At 46.0% G+C, this 15,616-nt stretch overlaps 1 protein-coding gene across 1 annotated transcript; it reads right to left on the bottom strand.

Annotated features, from left to right (window-relative positions):
- Positions 1-611: 611 nt before the first annotated feature.
- On the bottom strand, positions 612-11,765 carry LOC308042013 (carnosine N-methyltransferase 2; the record flags this gene model as incomplete). Its single annotated transcript, XM_080347028.1, has 8 exons — positions 612-967; positions 1,930-2,023; positions 2,852-2,982; positions 3,099-3,206; positions 6,078-6,130; positions 7,777-7,915; positions 9,354-9,415; positions 11,740-11,765. The coding sequence occupies 8 exons, from the start codon at positions 11,763-11,765 to the stop codon at positions 612-614; spliced, it is 969 nt and encodes a 322-aa protein (XP_080203154.1).
- Positions 11,766-15,616: the final 3,851 nt, after the last annotated feature.

Raw genomic sequence — 15,616 nt, 5'->3', positions numbered from 1 at the left:
CAGCCTCCTCCTGGCTCTAAAGCAGCTTCTGGTCATATAGACACATCTAAACATGAGGAGAAACTTCTTTACTGTGAGGTGCCAGAGCCTGGAACAGGCTGCCCAGAGAGGCTGTGGAGTCTCCTTCTCTGGAGACATTCAAACCCACCTGGACACCTTCCTGTGTGATCTGCTCTGGTGAACCTGCTTTAGCAGGTGGGTTGGACTGGATGGTCTTCAGAGGTCCCTTCCAACCCCAACCACTCTGTGATTCAGTATGTAAACATGCTGGTTCTATAGAAAAGTGGGAATCCTAGCGTCAAAAGCACAGACAGGATGTTAAAAAAGCAAGTCCATTTAGGCTTTTAGTGAGATGGAGCTCTTTAATTTCTGGAAAACGTTCTCCTAGGGTTGGACTAAACAGCCAAGGTGAAATCTTGGCCCTGATGACCTCAGTGAGACAAAGAGCTCATCCCAGGTGCCTCAGGCAGCTCCACCACCCCTGGCTGGGAATGGGAGGCTGCAGCCGAACCCCACTTTCTTGCTTTCATACCTGCAAATTGCCTCTTTCTACACTACACCCTTCTGCGACCACATCGCCCCTAACTCAACTTCTACAGTTGGTCTGGGCTCTAGGATTCAACCACAATCATACTCAAGTTGTTGCTGAAGATGATCCTCCCATCCTTTCTGCTGCTGCACTCGGGCTGGCACAGAGCCTCGTGCAGCCGCCGCCGCAGAGCCGGGGGGGCCGTGCCCAGAAAGTCTTTTGTCCCCGTCAGGAAATCCATCATGAGGGCTCCAACCGGGTCACCCTCGATAAAGCACTCGGTGATGTCCCAGCCCGACGGGAACTCATGGACGCGGTACACAACACCCAGTCTCTTCAGAACATCCGTGATGCCGTTGGAGGTGACGTAGTGGCCGCTGTCGGTGGGAGGCAAGCAGTGTCTGTACTTCTTCCATAAGCTGGCCCATCCGCTGCTGTCTGCCAGAGCAGGAGGGAAGGTTATTTTTGCAAAGCCAAGGCAGCCAAACACCAGGTAATGTGACTTATAAATGGCTGTGAAATGCTTCTTTACTGCTGGCCCAGACTTTGCCAGGAGCGATAGCAAAGCTTTCCCCTTACTTGAGACCACTTACAAATGTCTGTGCCTGGAGAGGGGTAAAACTGTCATGTTCCTCAGGTCTCCTTACAAAACTCTGCTGTTTAAAGAACACTCTGAGGAGATGGTGTCTGGCACTGGATTTGCTCAGAATGAAGAGCACACACAGACTTATCAGTGCCCTGAGCCTGCACATGCATGCTACCTGTCAACCATCCATTTGACAGAATAAGTGCAGATGTTTTTATACATTGAACCTCAATTTCAAGCACACAACATACAATATATCCCTGTAAAATCCAGTCCCAGCAAAGGAGGGTAACAGCCTACCAGCAATGCTGAATATGATGAAGTGCACTTTACCCAGTGCACCACAAGCTAGAGAAGTTCACATGGTGAATATGGGGAAGTGCACTTTACCCAATGCACCACGAGCTAGAGACTGATGAATGGGGAACAGCCCCGAAGATGAGTCCTCCCAGAGATGAGGGTGTACAGTGCTGATTTCACCATGACGGACTGACCCTCATTCATGTGCAGCCACACTTCTCTCTAGGCAGTAATTTCACATCAGGAGGTTTCTTTGAGGTATGAAGCAATTAATCTACTTCATAAACAGGGAAGCAAAAGCATGAAGGCTACAGCTGAATGGTCCCATCAGACACGGTGGTCCAAGAGGCCAAGTCCAAGACTTCATGCTCCCTATGAGATGCAGTTTTTGTTTGATTTAATCCCTATAGAATAAATGCTGCTGTAATACTGAGATTAATATTTGTGGCTTGCATGCTTCAAAGCTCTTCAAAACACCAGCAATGAAGCAAAAAAACTAAAAGATCCCTCTTACCTGATAAAATTATTATCAGGAGTTTACCATGATGGTTGAGGCAGCTGTGGAAAAACTTGATAGTATTGTGAATATCTTCCACACGGTATAGCATCTAGAAGTGACAGAGTTAAACACAGTCGTTATTCCTCCTCCGCAGTGCAATGGCCCATCAAAGGCTTAAAGCCTTTCTCTATGGAGTTGTTGTTTTAAATAACTTCCTAGGTGTTTCCCAGCCTGTCCTGGCTCATCACATACATTTTTGGGATGCCCCACAGGACCAAGCATCACCAGCTCTCCCCCAGCACCAACAGCCTGGGGTCACTAGGACAAAGCAGGGCTCCTTTAAAAGGCTGCCCTTGAAACTCATAACTTAGTGCTTGACCCGGCCACCAAACCCCTGGAACACTTTTCAGTTGTGAAATCAGCTCTTAGGAAATGAAAGCAAAATGAAATAAAAGAAAAAATAAATAAAAGCCATCAAAGCAAGAGAATAATACATATTTTTACAAAATATAATTGGCACATACAACATCAGTGTCACCAGGATCAGAGACACAGCAGCATAATTTCTGACCCAAAACCTGACATAAGTGCTCATTCACTAACTTTTCCCTTCAGTGTCATTTAAACTACTCTGATTAAGCCAAAAAATTAAAGTGTGGGTTTTTTTGCTGAAGCAAAGCAAAATTGTCAGTCTCTGAATGATGTGTGATGATCTGAGATTCATCCTGTTTTATTACCCACCATACATAGTAAAACTAGTGAAAAACAGAGACCAAAACCAGGGTGGATAGGGAATGAGGTTTGGTGTTTGTGGACCTACCGCGGAAGTTATTGCTCATGGGAGAACTGTGCTCAGCTCTGGTCCCCCTGACTTCACACATACAGCAGAACTGAAGGGAGTAGCTAATACTCCCATATTAAAACCATACTTCATTACCTGGATCATATGGATGAAGTCGAATTTCTTGTGTGTGCCTTTCTCTTTAACCTGTTGTTCATACTCGGAGGAAGTGAGCTGGTGCCAAATAAAGGAGACATTCTGCAGGTCTGGAGCTTGGTTCACCAACTCTGTTTTAGACAGTGGAATTAAAACATTAATTTCACAGACCAACAGACAAACTCATCACTCAAATTGTGAGTACTCAGTCCGCCCCAGGCAGGCGGACATGGCCTGGGCACCTCACCTTTGTAAGCTGCCACGTGCTGTGGGTTGGGCTCTACGATTTCATTGTCAATAAGGACCCCCGGGTGTGCAGCCTGCAGTATCCTGATCATTTTCAAATCCTGTTCACCTGTTCAATAAACACAAATTCATTACCTTAAAAAGTGTGTAAAATGGGATTAAAATCCCCCAAGTAGCAGTGAGGCACTTTCTGCCTTGTGGCACCTAATCCGGTGACAGTCTTACCACCATATCTTGCTGCTCAAGCTAAGATATATTTACAGATAAGAGTAAGAACATGGAAGAGATAAGCAGTGGCACAGAAACCCGCTGATGGCGATACTCTAGGTCACAATAATCAAAGTTCAATATTTGAAAAAAAAAAACAGGAAGCATTAGTTTTTAACAAAAAGGCGAAGTTTCCATGGGGAGATGGAAGGAGCCAGCAGAGTTGTGCAACTTCAGCGTGGCACAGGGTGATCCTGGCACTGCCCTGGGGAGGTGGTGGCTGCTCTGCTGCTGGTGGGACACAGCTCAGACACCCCAGGAGCTGCATGGCAAGAGGAAAGACCCATTGATGTGTGGTACCTTGGGTCTCTGCTCTTTGGGGACCGGCCACATGGTCTCAGCTCTGGGTATCTACTAACTAGTTGTTATCTTGGAGTTGCAAATAGACACTCATATTGGTGTGCAGGTGCCCTGCAGACTTAGCTATTTGTGTTCCTCTGTTGTTGTCTGAGCTCTGGAGAAGCAAGTGGCAGTCTGTCCTTCTGTCCGAGAAAATTCCTAGCCTCTTTCAAGGTGGTGTAGGCCCCCCTTGTTTTCTCTCAGAAAGTCCACAATACACCAAGTGTACAAAGTCCATCTGGTTCATCTGGGACTATGGAAATAAACAGCAGAGGTGTCCACCTCGCGTGGACCTTTGCGAGAATCCTGTCTGTAGCTCACGGTGTGACCTAAAAATAGTCTTGTCCTCACAAATGTCACACACGGAGGGCTAGATACGAGATACTGCATCATCCCCAGCCTTTCAGCTGATGTACCAGCTGTGAGGAAAGTCGTCATCTTTGGCAGGTGCTGCAGTAAATAGAATTCAAGGAGGGAAATATCAGCCATGCCAGCACTACAGGGACATCCGAGGAAGGACGGATCTTTTGAAATTGGAGAAAAATACCCAAGACCCCTGAGGAATGCAGCGGCAGCAGCGCAGGGTTGGCCGGAGGCGGAAGGAAAGAGGCTGCAGCTTCATCTGTTGAAAGGCGGGTGCATGGGTCAGTGTTGTTGACACTGGCATTTCAAGGAAGATCCCTATAGGAAGAAGCTGAATCTCTTTAGGCAGCCTGGATGCCAGTTCGTATTTGCCTGGGGTGAGGATCACCAGCAATGACCTGCTGAGGTGGGCAGAGCATCACTGCCCCATGCCTGGAGCCACTGGCAGCGGCAAATGGGTAAATCAACGGCAAATGGGAATTTTAAAAGGTGTGGGTTTTTTATTTTTTTAAATTCATTTGTTTGTGGGTTTTTGGTTTGTTTTTGTTTGGAGTTTATTTTGGTTGGTTGGTTCATTTGGTTTGGATTTTTGTTGTTGCTTTGGGTTTATCTGTTTGGTTTTTAATTCCACCACTGTAAAATGCTGTAGTGCAGTCTCTGCAAGAATGGGTAAAAATGTCCTCAACCAGGGTGTCTGCAAAAGCCCAGAAAAACACAGGAACTTCTCTGCTCCACCTTGAAACCCCTGCAAATAGCATCCCCTGTGGCACTAACTGGGAGGTTACAGCCGAGATAGTTAAACCAGCCACAGGATGTTTACACGGGACGGGGGTGAATGAGAAAATGTGATCTGGACCGGCCAGCAGTCTTTTAGGATGTGGAGTAGGTCACTAATCCCCATTAATATTTTCGCCAACTAAACTAATTCTGGGGGCTCTGTGAAATCAGAGTCCAAGCCTGCAAAGGTCAGGGATCAGATATAACCTTTTGCTCAGTGCCATCCCAGCTCACTCCCTGCCCGGACACAGCTCTTACAGCCCTGGGCAAGCTGGGGGGGTGCGAGCCTGCGAGGGGCAGATACCCAGGAAACCCAGGAAATTTGAAGGTTTTTATTTTTCCATTAAAGTATCTTCTGAAGAAGAAATGAGGAAAAATGAGAACAGTGCAAAAAGTTCATTTTTCCCTTGTGTTTTCCTGGAGACAGAATTTTGGTTTTATACTACTTAATGAAAAGGGAATGTAATTGAGAACTGAATCATTTCTTCCTCCTTGCTTTCTCATGTGCTCCAACATATTCCCAGTTGGGGAAAGTAATACAACACTATTTTTCTCTTACTCAGGAAAACAAGGGAAAAAAAAGACAACTTTAATTTGAAAGTATTAACACTTAAAATTCAGCTGAAAATACTTTAAAAGCAAAAGCAAACTCTGACAAATCAAACTGCCACTTCTTTACCTTTTATTTTCTCCCAGCTTCCCTAGGAGCAAAGTTGGATGCTTCACCACTTTTTTTCTTTTCTTTTAACACAAATGCATTTAGAACACATTTAAAGTTATTATTTCTGAAAGATTGTTTCTCTCTTTGGGGGAAATAACGTTTGCATTTGTACCTTACTTATCTCTGGGTAAAAACACAGTGGTAACAAAGAAACACGTCTCAAAAAAGCTGAGAAGGCCTCATTGTGCCCATCTGGTTTTGCATCACCTCAAGCAAAGCATTGCCCGGCTTTGGCCTCTGAGATCCCAAAAAGCAAAGCAAAAAGAGAAATCTCTTCAGATGGGATATTGTAAGACAAAACTTTGGGTCGAACCAACCTCTTGGATGTCTCTCATTCTATCCAATGAGGCTTGGAGATGCTCTCGTATCTAACTTGGAGCAGGACACCTTGCTTTGAGACATCTAAAGTCAGTTGGGAGTCATCAATAGGCAGACGGCTGAGTAGTTATCCCCATTGCCCAAAATTTCAGCTTTCTGTTCCCCATAGGGACCCCCAACCCCCAGCACCCTCACCTGTGCCGCTTCCAACTCCCAGAACATTTATGGTTGATTTTCCATTGCCGAGACTGAAAAGATAAGTACACGTCACTTAACCACACTACACAACTTCATGTTTTAATTCTAATATCTTAGATGCCACATTGGCCTGGAAATTTAACTGAGTTTGGACACATGAATTGGGATAGAAATTCGAGCATCCCTTTGGAGCCCAGCTAAAACCAGCTGCATGGTGGTAGCCAGCCCCATATTAGCAAGCTCATATTTCAAAGTACAGTAGGCATCAGGGTATAGTGTTTCTCATCCTTTGCCAGAGAGTTTTCTTCAAGCTGTAGCTGGCACCGTGCAAAAAGAGCTTGGGGAAGCCCAGGGTGAAGGATTCCCTTTGGGGGTCGCAGGGCTGTGCCTGTATGGGATGGGAACCGCTCCCCAGCCGCGTATGCAGGGACAAGGTGAGCAGGGAGAAAACTCTGCACCCTCAGGAACAAGTCTGGGTTTCCAATATTGGGTATAAGTGCCCAGCAAAATTAAAACCTCAGGCTAACCAGATGACTGGAAATCCTCTCCAATATTCATCTGGGTTTGAAATTGGAAGGAAAGGTCAAAACCTTCAATAATTTTTACCTTAGAAAAATTACTTCTGAAAAGATTAGAAAAACCCCAGCCCAACCTTGCGGTTCCTAGCAGAATATTTAATAACAGCCTAGCTCAAGGATGAGGAGCCCGGGCTCGAGGCACCTCGCTGCTCTGATGTGCTTTATGGCCTTATTTTGCTGTGGGGCATGGACTGTGCAGAGGGATTGAGTTTCCCATGCAAAACCTCAGGAGACACTGCAGCAATGATTCAACAAGAGGGGAGCGAGTAGTAAATCCTGGACAGCGTGAGCTAGTCAAGGAGCCCTAGTCCTAATGAGGGTCAAGACCCTTAGACAGACCCACAACCAACCAATATTTCACACTGTTTAAAATCCACGTAAGTAAATTTTTTATTTAGAATGTCCCAATACAAATTACTTTTAATTATTATTTCTATTGCTTATATATAAATATATGGTCTGAAGTTGCCTGCCTAAATTTTTTTCTCAGTGGAGAATACAGTTTCTGTAACATTCAAAAATTGCCCAAACTTGAAAGATCTTGTGGTTTGGATCTAGGTTGCTCTAAAACTTCTCTACAGTCACCCAGGCTTAATATATTACATCAATACTTCACAAAACTGATTATCATTTGGTACTTAAGCAATGCAAATCGACTTAGGATAGAAATAAGGAGGTCTTAGGGGATTGAGAAAACCAAGAATTAGTCACTAGGAGAGAATTAGAGATGTGTTTCTGTTTGGGCTGATGCGTCATGAAGTTCCAATAGCAGGGAGAGAGCACGAGAAAGCATTTGAAACAAAACCAACCAAACAACAAGAAATACATTAATCCTCAGAAAATCAGCTAATGAAAAGAGATGGAAGTGAAAATCAGGTCTTGATTCTTTCCTTAACATAAGCTGCGAGGCAGCACAGTGCATTAATCGAAATAGTATGTATTCTGGAGTCATTGAACAGAATATCCTAAAGACCACCATTAAGGGACTTAAAATAGAAAAGCATTAAAAGTTCATTCATGCCCCAGAATATCCTTAAACGTGTTTGCTGACCCTCATGCACAGGTCGCCCTCCCAAGATAACAGATGGGTTTCCCACCTTGGTGGCAGTGGTCCTTACCTAGCCATGATTTTGGGCATTTCTTCCTTGTTGAACTCGTCCATGCACTGGTGCTCTGTTGAATGATCCAAAAATGACTTGAAGGCCTCTACATACTCCTCAGCTGTGAGACTTCTCATGGAAGGGATCACATATAGCTCTTGAGAAACAAATACAAGCTGTGTGTTAGCAGACTCAAGGCAAATGAAGGATCAAAACACCTACCTCGTGGAAGAAACCCAACCCGACAGAAGCCAGAGATTCAGGAAGATGGTACAGAGGATGCATGGCCCAGGAGCCATCCATGGAAGTGATCTCATGTGAACACTTTCCAACCAGTTCACACTCAGCGTTTGAAAATTATTCTTAGGTGATCTTTGACACCAGCGTATTTGTTAAATGCCTTGTTACTGCAGGTCATCCTGAGGAAAATGTCTCCAAAATGCTTAGCCACATACAGGGTACTCAGTTTGCAGAAAGGGAGGTAAGTGAAGCGTTTTTCTGGAAGACTCAAGGCAAGAAGGAGAAGGGTTTCCCACAGCAGGTCCAAAGCTGGAGGGGTCATCGCTCTCGCACACGTTGGATAGTGTAACTGCAATCCCCAGCTCTTGGCACACTTGCTATTGGGGCTGACGCAACACAAAAACTGCTACCTGCACCTGAAGCAAAAATAGTCAACCTTGTGCACCTCATTCCCAACTCTCGCCGGCGTGGGACGATGGTGTTCTGTTGAGGAGGTGAATTCCCCACCAGAAACTGCAGCTTGTGGCCAGGATGGCAACTGTTAACAAAAGAATCTCATCTGAATGGGCTCGTGCTCGAATGTGGGTGGCTGAGACCAGGATTTCTTGCTCTGAACCAATGGCCTGGGCTACTCAAGGGGCTGGAAACAATTATTGCAAAAACTCACTCTCCTGCTGTCTAATGACAGTGCTCTGGCCAGGGCATAAGCTCGGGTCAGCTGCCCAGGTCTGAGGAGCAGCTTAAGAGTAAGACTTGAGGCTCATGAGAAGATGCCATTCAGCCGAGTACTGGCTCTGTTGGTCTATCTCAGGCAGAGAGCTGCAGTGCCAGCCTCAGCGTATGAGATCAGCATTGGAAAGGGGGTATTCCATACAAAAAAATTGCCTTTTCCTCCTTAAAGAAATGAGGGTGAAGGACAGAACTCAGCAGAACACCTTTATCCTCATTTTTGCCTTTTGAGGAGCTGCTTATTTATCATCTGTTTGTAGTTCCCACTAATAAGAAAATGTGTATGTCTCACACAGGACTGTGCAATCTTAAACTGGATGTCTGTACTGTTTCCAAAACCACATGTCATCAGCAGCTGTGTTTCTATTACGTATGTACGGAGACCCTATGTCCAGCCTGTTGGAGGTAAAGTTATCAACATCTGTCCTCAACACTTTGAACTAGACCCTAACATAAACCTGAAATCACCTAAATTGCAGTCAGTTTAGCATCGTCTTTCTTTCTTTTCTTTATTTTTAAATAATCCCTAACTTCAAAATAATTAAACCATGTTTGCAATGGTAGCAAACTGAGTGGGCATTTGATTTTAATTGCCTTTTTTTTAAAAAAAATGTTCTCCCAAATACCTGAATTATCGTGTGGAGCTGTCAGAATCTCTGCTTCAAAGTTCATGCTGGGGAACCTATTCCTGTAAGGAAAGTATAGCACTTCAGTTATTTGAAGAACCTGTATGCTTTTTTTGAAGCTGCATTGAAAATGCAGAACAAGAGGAAGATGCTCCAGGACAAATTTTCCTCACCTGGTAAGCAATACTGTCTGTTCTCTTTACTAGAATAAAGAAAGTCAAAACTTCTTGGTTAGCTGATCACCCATAAGCATCAGCAAGGGACTGAGCGCCTGCACCCCTGCTTGTCTGAGGTGCATTGTAGAAGCTTTTCCTCCCTCTGAAGAATCGTTAACCAGTCAATACAGCAGAAGCTATTAGACTAACTGATATTACACACTTTGTGAAAGCTTTCATCATTAATGGAGTAGAAGAAATAGCAGTGAAATTAGGAAAAGTCTATGGTGAGCTTCAGCATCTGAAGTGATCTCTTAGATCTACTTGGCCTAATGTTTCCGGGACCTTTTTGCCTTCCTTTTATTTTTAACTTCAGTTCTTCCCAGCTGCAAATATAACATAGGGTAACTTGTAGAAGGCACAGGACTCAAAGAGCAAAAGTCAAAGAGGTCATTTGACCATAAATGTTTTCATTCAGTCCTAAGTTTTAATTCTTAGTTTAGGGGGTTTTGTGAAGAATTCCAGCAATGAAGTCACATCTTCATTTTCTTTTGACAATGTGTCTCATCTATAAAATAGGAGTGAGGTTCCACTAGCAAAAGGAAGGTGTGAAATTAAGCTGGAGCAAGGACCTCACTTCTGCAAAGTGTTGGGATAAGGCTATCTATGCAAGGGGAATAGTCATCTTCTGGGTAACCACGTTTCAATATTGAGATGCTCAGCAAGATTGGGGGTGCTATTCCTCTATAATCTGGGCTTAGACATGTTACTGCTCTCAAAGCTTTGCCATTAGAAAATGCTTCATGACAAGCAGCCTGCAATAGCAGTAAGCAGTGCCCGAGCCCCCTCTGCCAGGGAGAAATCTCCTGCACAAATAAGAAATGAGCCAGAAGGTATAAAAGAAAAATGGGAGTCTTGTAGTAGCACTTTGAGATACAAACAGGTGATGACTGTGCTGACAGGTAGCAAGGAAGTGGCTACAAGTGCAAATAGCCCACAGCTTTGGTTGATGAAGGCACGACAAGACTAAGGTGAGCCAGAAGTCTCAGAGATGCTGGGGCACTGCCAGAGTCCTGCAAGACCAGTTGATTCCACCTGAGTTCACAGCCAAAGTCATGTACCTGGCTCCCACAAGGTACATCAAACGTCTTGGTTCCACCGCCTTAACTTCAGCCCCCTACCAGAAAAGAAATCCAGCTTGAACTCAGCCCACCTCCACAAGCTCCAGCTTGGCTACAGGCCAGTCCCTCCAATTTCCACTCAACCCTTTGACCTCTCCCATCTCTGCCTGTCAAACCAGAAGACTATTTTGTCCTCTCAGCTGGCTGAACTGAGCTAGATAGTTTTCAGGATAAATCTCCCACCAAAATTCCAAGGGGTAGCATGGCTTTCCCTGCACAGAGAGGAACATCTCTCAGGGTCCAGGGACATGAACTCCATTTCTGACCGGTCAAACGTTTCTAGCCATCCCTGGAGACTTGCCAGGTGACCTGGACAGACTGCAGCACAAGTATTCACCAGGATGGACGACGCCAAGTTAACTTTTCCACCAAGACGCTTGCCATTTCTCCCCAGGCAGGGTTTCTAATATTGATTAATGCTGTTGCTGGGACGGTGAAACGGGCTTACTTATCTGTGGGACCGAACGGACTGCCTCTAAAATCTCACCTAAAATCTAGCCTACATCTAAAAATTGAGTGCAGTACTTTGGGCTGATGCTGCCCATCCCAAGACCCGATGCCCAACAGGAGGACTGAAGCAGTGGGATGCAGGGAGTAGGATGCTCATGGGCACAGCTCATTCTGCTGCGGCTCCTGGTTAAGCCGGAGCTTGCCCTTAGCAAGGTTAAACCTTTCCCCTCCATGAGCTGAGCAGGTTGCATTACAGACTGAAGGCTCAGAGCACGGAGAGAATTCACAGCATCACTCTAAGTGATGCAGCATCTTTAAGTGAGAAAGTCACTGAATTCAAGATGTTTCTAGCAGCATAAATTGCAGAACAGCTTTGTACCTCATAATTTCATTACATCTCAACTTAGGCTGCTGAGGGGCTAAAGGTCTCCTCACAAAGGCTGGCTTAGCCCCCATCCCTCCCAGGACATGGGCACATCTGCTCTTTTGCCCACCTTACACACGTCCACCTGTGACAAAGGGACAGCAGGGGCTGGCTCTGCCACCCAGCCAGTCGGTGGGGAAACACACACCCTCACTCCCTTCCAAAAATCCACATACCTCTTCATCTCCGGGGCCGGGTCCATGGTCAGGGTGGGTGCCGTGTAGGGGCACGGTGGCTGGGCAAGGGATTGGGGGTTCACCGGGCTCCTGGCCCCTATGTTAGCATGTCCACCGCGGCGCTGGCGGTGACCCGGCGTGCGGCTCTGCAGCTCTGCGGCACCTGTCGGGACAGGCAGCGTCACTGGGGCGAGGAGGGGAAACCCGAGCCCCGCGGGGAAGGAGCGAGGGGTGCGAGGCCTGACGTCTGCGGGGCTGTCCTCATCGCACCGGAGCTGCGCTGTTTGCAGGGGGACAAAAGAGAAAAAGGGACAGATTGAGACTTCAAAAATCTTTAAAACCTAAGTGGAAGTGGCAGGGGGGTGTCAGCCAGCACCCGGCAGACCTGGGGCCATTTCCATCTGCTTTTTAATTTGCTTTGAATGCTGCCTCTCATATGTGTTTGCTGCCTTGGGTGGTAGGAGATGCTTTCCCACATCCTTGCCATCATCCTTGCTTTCTCCAGAGAGGAGGGACTCGCTGGCTGCCCAGAGACCCATAAAAGTGATTTTTGCATCTCTGATTCAGGGGGAAACGTGGCATAAGAGCAGTACATGCTAGCGGGCACTGCAGACCTGCGGGCAGCCTGACACGTCCCTGCCCCATAAAGGTGAGAGGGGCTCGGGCAGCTGGAGTGGAGAGCAGCGAGCCCAGCCTGCTCTTGCTCTGCTTGCCAAACCACAGCAAAGAAACATTTTTGGGAGACAATTGTCCAAGCTGGAGGTGGCTGGAAATCACCCAGGATGGGATGGCAAGGCTGGAGGTGCAGTGATCACCATTACAAATACAGAAAATCCTGGGTGCTCCCTGCACCTGGATTCAGCCTTTTCTCCTGCTAACACCCACAAGACCGTGCTCCTTTTGACTAAAATCTAATATCATAATGGTAAAAAGGAAAGGTTTTTAGAGACTATGTATTTCCAAGTGAGGTCTGGTGGTGGGAAGTACAGCATTAGAATCCTCTCCACTCCCTTTCACTGAAGGCAATGAGCAGAACAGATTTAGCAGATGACAAATAAAACCTCCTCCCTTGCTGAGATCACCCCCCCAAAACATGGCTCTCATGTGGCTCTCAAGGCCAGGGATCACACTCCCAGGTGGGGATGCTTCACCATCAAGTGCCCTGTCTTTGTTTATACCAGATGTGGTTCCAAATGGATTTAAGTTGTCCCCACCCCAAGGCAGGTCTGCAGCAGCATGTTAAGCTAGAAATGGTCACATCACTGCTCTTCACCAAAATATTCAAATCAAAGGTGAGGAAAGACCAGAATCTCTTTGCCAGCTCTAAAAGGCAGATTTGGCTCCCAATGCTGCTTGACTACCCAGGCAGTGATTTTTACACCAGCCATTTCAATCCCTATGTATTTCCATCAGAGGTGCCAGCCCCCAGACACCGTCCGTGCAGGGGTGGACGGCAGCTGGCGCTCCTCAGCCAAGCCCCACACGCTGCAGCCACATCTCTCTTGTGTCCCCCAGCCACCTCCACCTTGTCCCAGCTAAGCCACACCGCCCGCTCTGCCCCAGGCACCCTCCACCCCCTGCCTGCCACTATCAGGGATGGACACCCCGTGAATCCCAGCAGAAAATCGTACCTCCCCGGACCAACGTGAGCTGTAGAGAAACCTCCAGCATCCAGGAGCTGCACAGCCCTTGGAGACCTTGTACATGCACTGGGGACTGACAGCCCTCCCCGGCCCCCCCCGTGTCCTCCCCCTGGCTCCCACAGCCCACGTAGGCACATGCCACAGCTGAGCCCTGGCATTAGCCTACAACAACAGCCTTTGTTCCCCCGGTGCGGGACACAACAGCACATTGTGGGCAGCTGCCTGTGCCCACAGGACTTGGCGGCATGGCGGCTTTGGCGGATGTACCCCCTGCACGCCGTGCTCTTGGGCGTCCGGGCAAGCTCGTGATTCAATCCACTCTAAACTGTGGGGTTTTTTTGTGCAAACTGGGGTGTTTTGATCTCCGAGGTGAGATGCTGGCTAAAGCTACAGCTTGGCAGCAGTGCGAGAAAAACAAAGCGACAGTGTTTTACCCACGTGCTGTGGTGGTCAGTTTGGGGCTGATCCTGCAGAAATAGGTCATTTGCTTTCCCCAGGGTGAGTCTGTCAGAGCTGGTATCACCCATGGCACCGAACCCCTCCATGCTCCATCTTCATCAGCCCACCAAGGCAAGCCTTGGATAGTCTGGCTACTTGGAAATCAAATTTCAATGACTTTTTCTTCTAAATAGTGGTCAGCTTTTAGACAGATTAATGTCAAGAAGGCCCTTGGCACTTTTATAGATTTCTATATTATTTCTATATTATTATTCTATATTATTTCCATATTATTATTCTATATAGATTTCTATATTATTTCATGGCATTACTAGTTCATTTTTGAGACCCTCCCAGTTTCCTTAGAACAACTGATTAAGGTCCATGTAACATAACTGTGATTTTATTGTGAGCAGAGCTCTTCTGCAGCAGTGTTTCCTTCTTAATGAAAGTGTTCTCATCAGGTTTTTCAGTTTCTTGGATAAATCTTCTAAGGTATAACCAACAGTTTCAATACTCTCCAAAGTGAAATACTTGGTGCAACCATGTTTTTCTGCATTGGGCAGGTTCTGGTAGACAGGAAAATAACCAGCAATTTTGTATGACCCATTTTCCATATAGTTAAAGACAAGATTTCTCATTAAAGAAAGCAATTTTGGTTTGCATTAATCCTATTAAATATTTAACAGCTCCTGGGCAGCAGTAGATCTTGGGGTTTAAGCAACAGTATTTGGTTTTATGTGTGTGTACAGATTTTTTTTTGCTTTAGGAAAAAAAGATTATGACTTCTGATAAGTACTGAAAAAGAGAACATTGGAGAAGCAGAACCCATCCCTTCATCCCTCCCTGGAGGCAACAGCACTCGCTGCTGCTGGGCCCGGCCGCTCTGGCAATGTTTTGATTCAACCTCTCAAAAAAATGAAGCATCTGAGTCTGGAGATCAATATATATATATATATATATATATATATGTAATTTTTTTTTTAACACAGCCCTTCCTGCCTTTTCCTTAGAGCTGGAGCTGAAGCTGCATGGTTTGGATTAACCACATTGCAAAGGGATGCAAACTGCTGCCAGACCCTGACACCCATGGGTGCTGAGCTGCCATAGGGGCCATAAAGAGCTCAGAGAGCAGGTAACACGAAAGTAGCATTGAATTATTAATATTAAAGTATTACATTTCAATTGCACCTGGAACAAAGGATAAGATTGAAAATCTGTTTGCTTTCCTCCTCTTAAAGCAAGGCTGAGCTCAGCTGTCACGGCACCTGTGGAACTGCACCACCTCTGGAGGGAAGACACCTGAACACCCCAAGCACCCAAAGTACCCCAAGAGAAGCCACTCTGCCAGACAAAAATCTGTTAGAAAAACCTGGAATATTTATTTTTATTCCATTGATGGAAATAAGATGACAAATTGCCCTTTTCTGGATAAACAGAGTGAGCAAAGAGTGGGAAAGCGGGTACAAGTCCAAAGGAGGATGCTCACCTTTCACAGAAGCTTTGGCTGATATTCTGTGAATCCTTCTGGTTTGTCATGCTCTTAAAAAGAATTGCTATGAAAGTTGGGTTAATATTTCTTTCCCATTTGTGGTAAGTTCTGCCATCTCTTAAACCTGGTATTAGTCCCAGGCAGCAAACATGCCCATTGGACCCCTGGAGAGTGGCACTGTGTGCTGCAGGGACTTCAGCTCCAAAGAGAGCAGAGGAAGAAAACCACTTTGAAAGCCTGTAAAATCATTAAGGAATATTTCTTAAAAATTCCTAAATAATTGAATCTGAATAAATACATCCAA

This window comes from Nesoenas mayeri (genome assembly GCF_963082525.1).
Source record: "Nesoenas mayeri genome assembly, chromosome: 6".
NCBI lineage: Eukaryota > Metazoa > Chordata > Aves > Columbiformes > Columbidae > Nesoenas > Nesoenas mayeri.
This window is presented reverse-complemented; position numbering and strand designations above follow the sequence as displayed.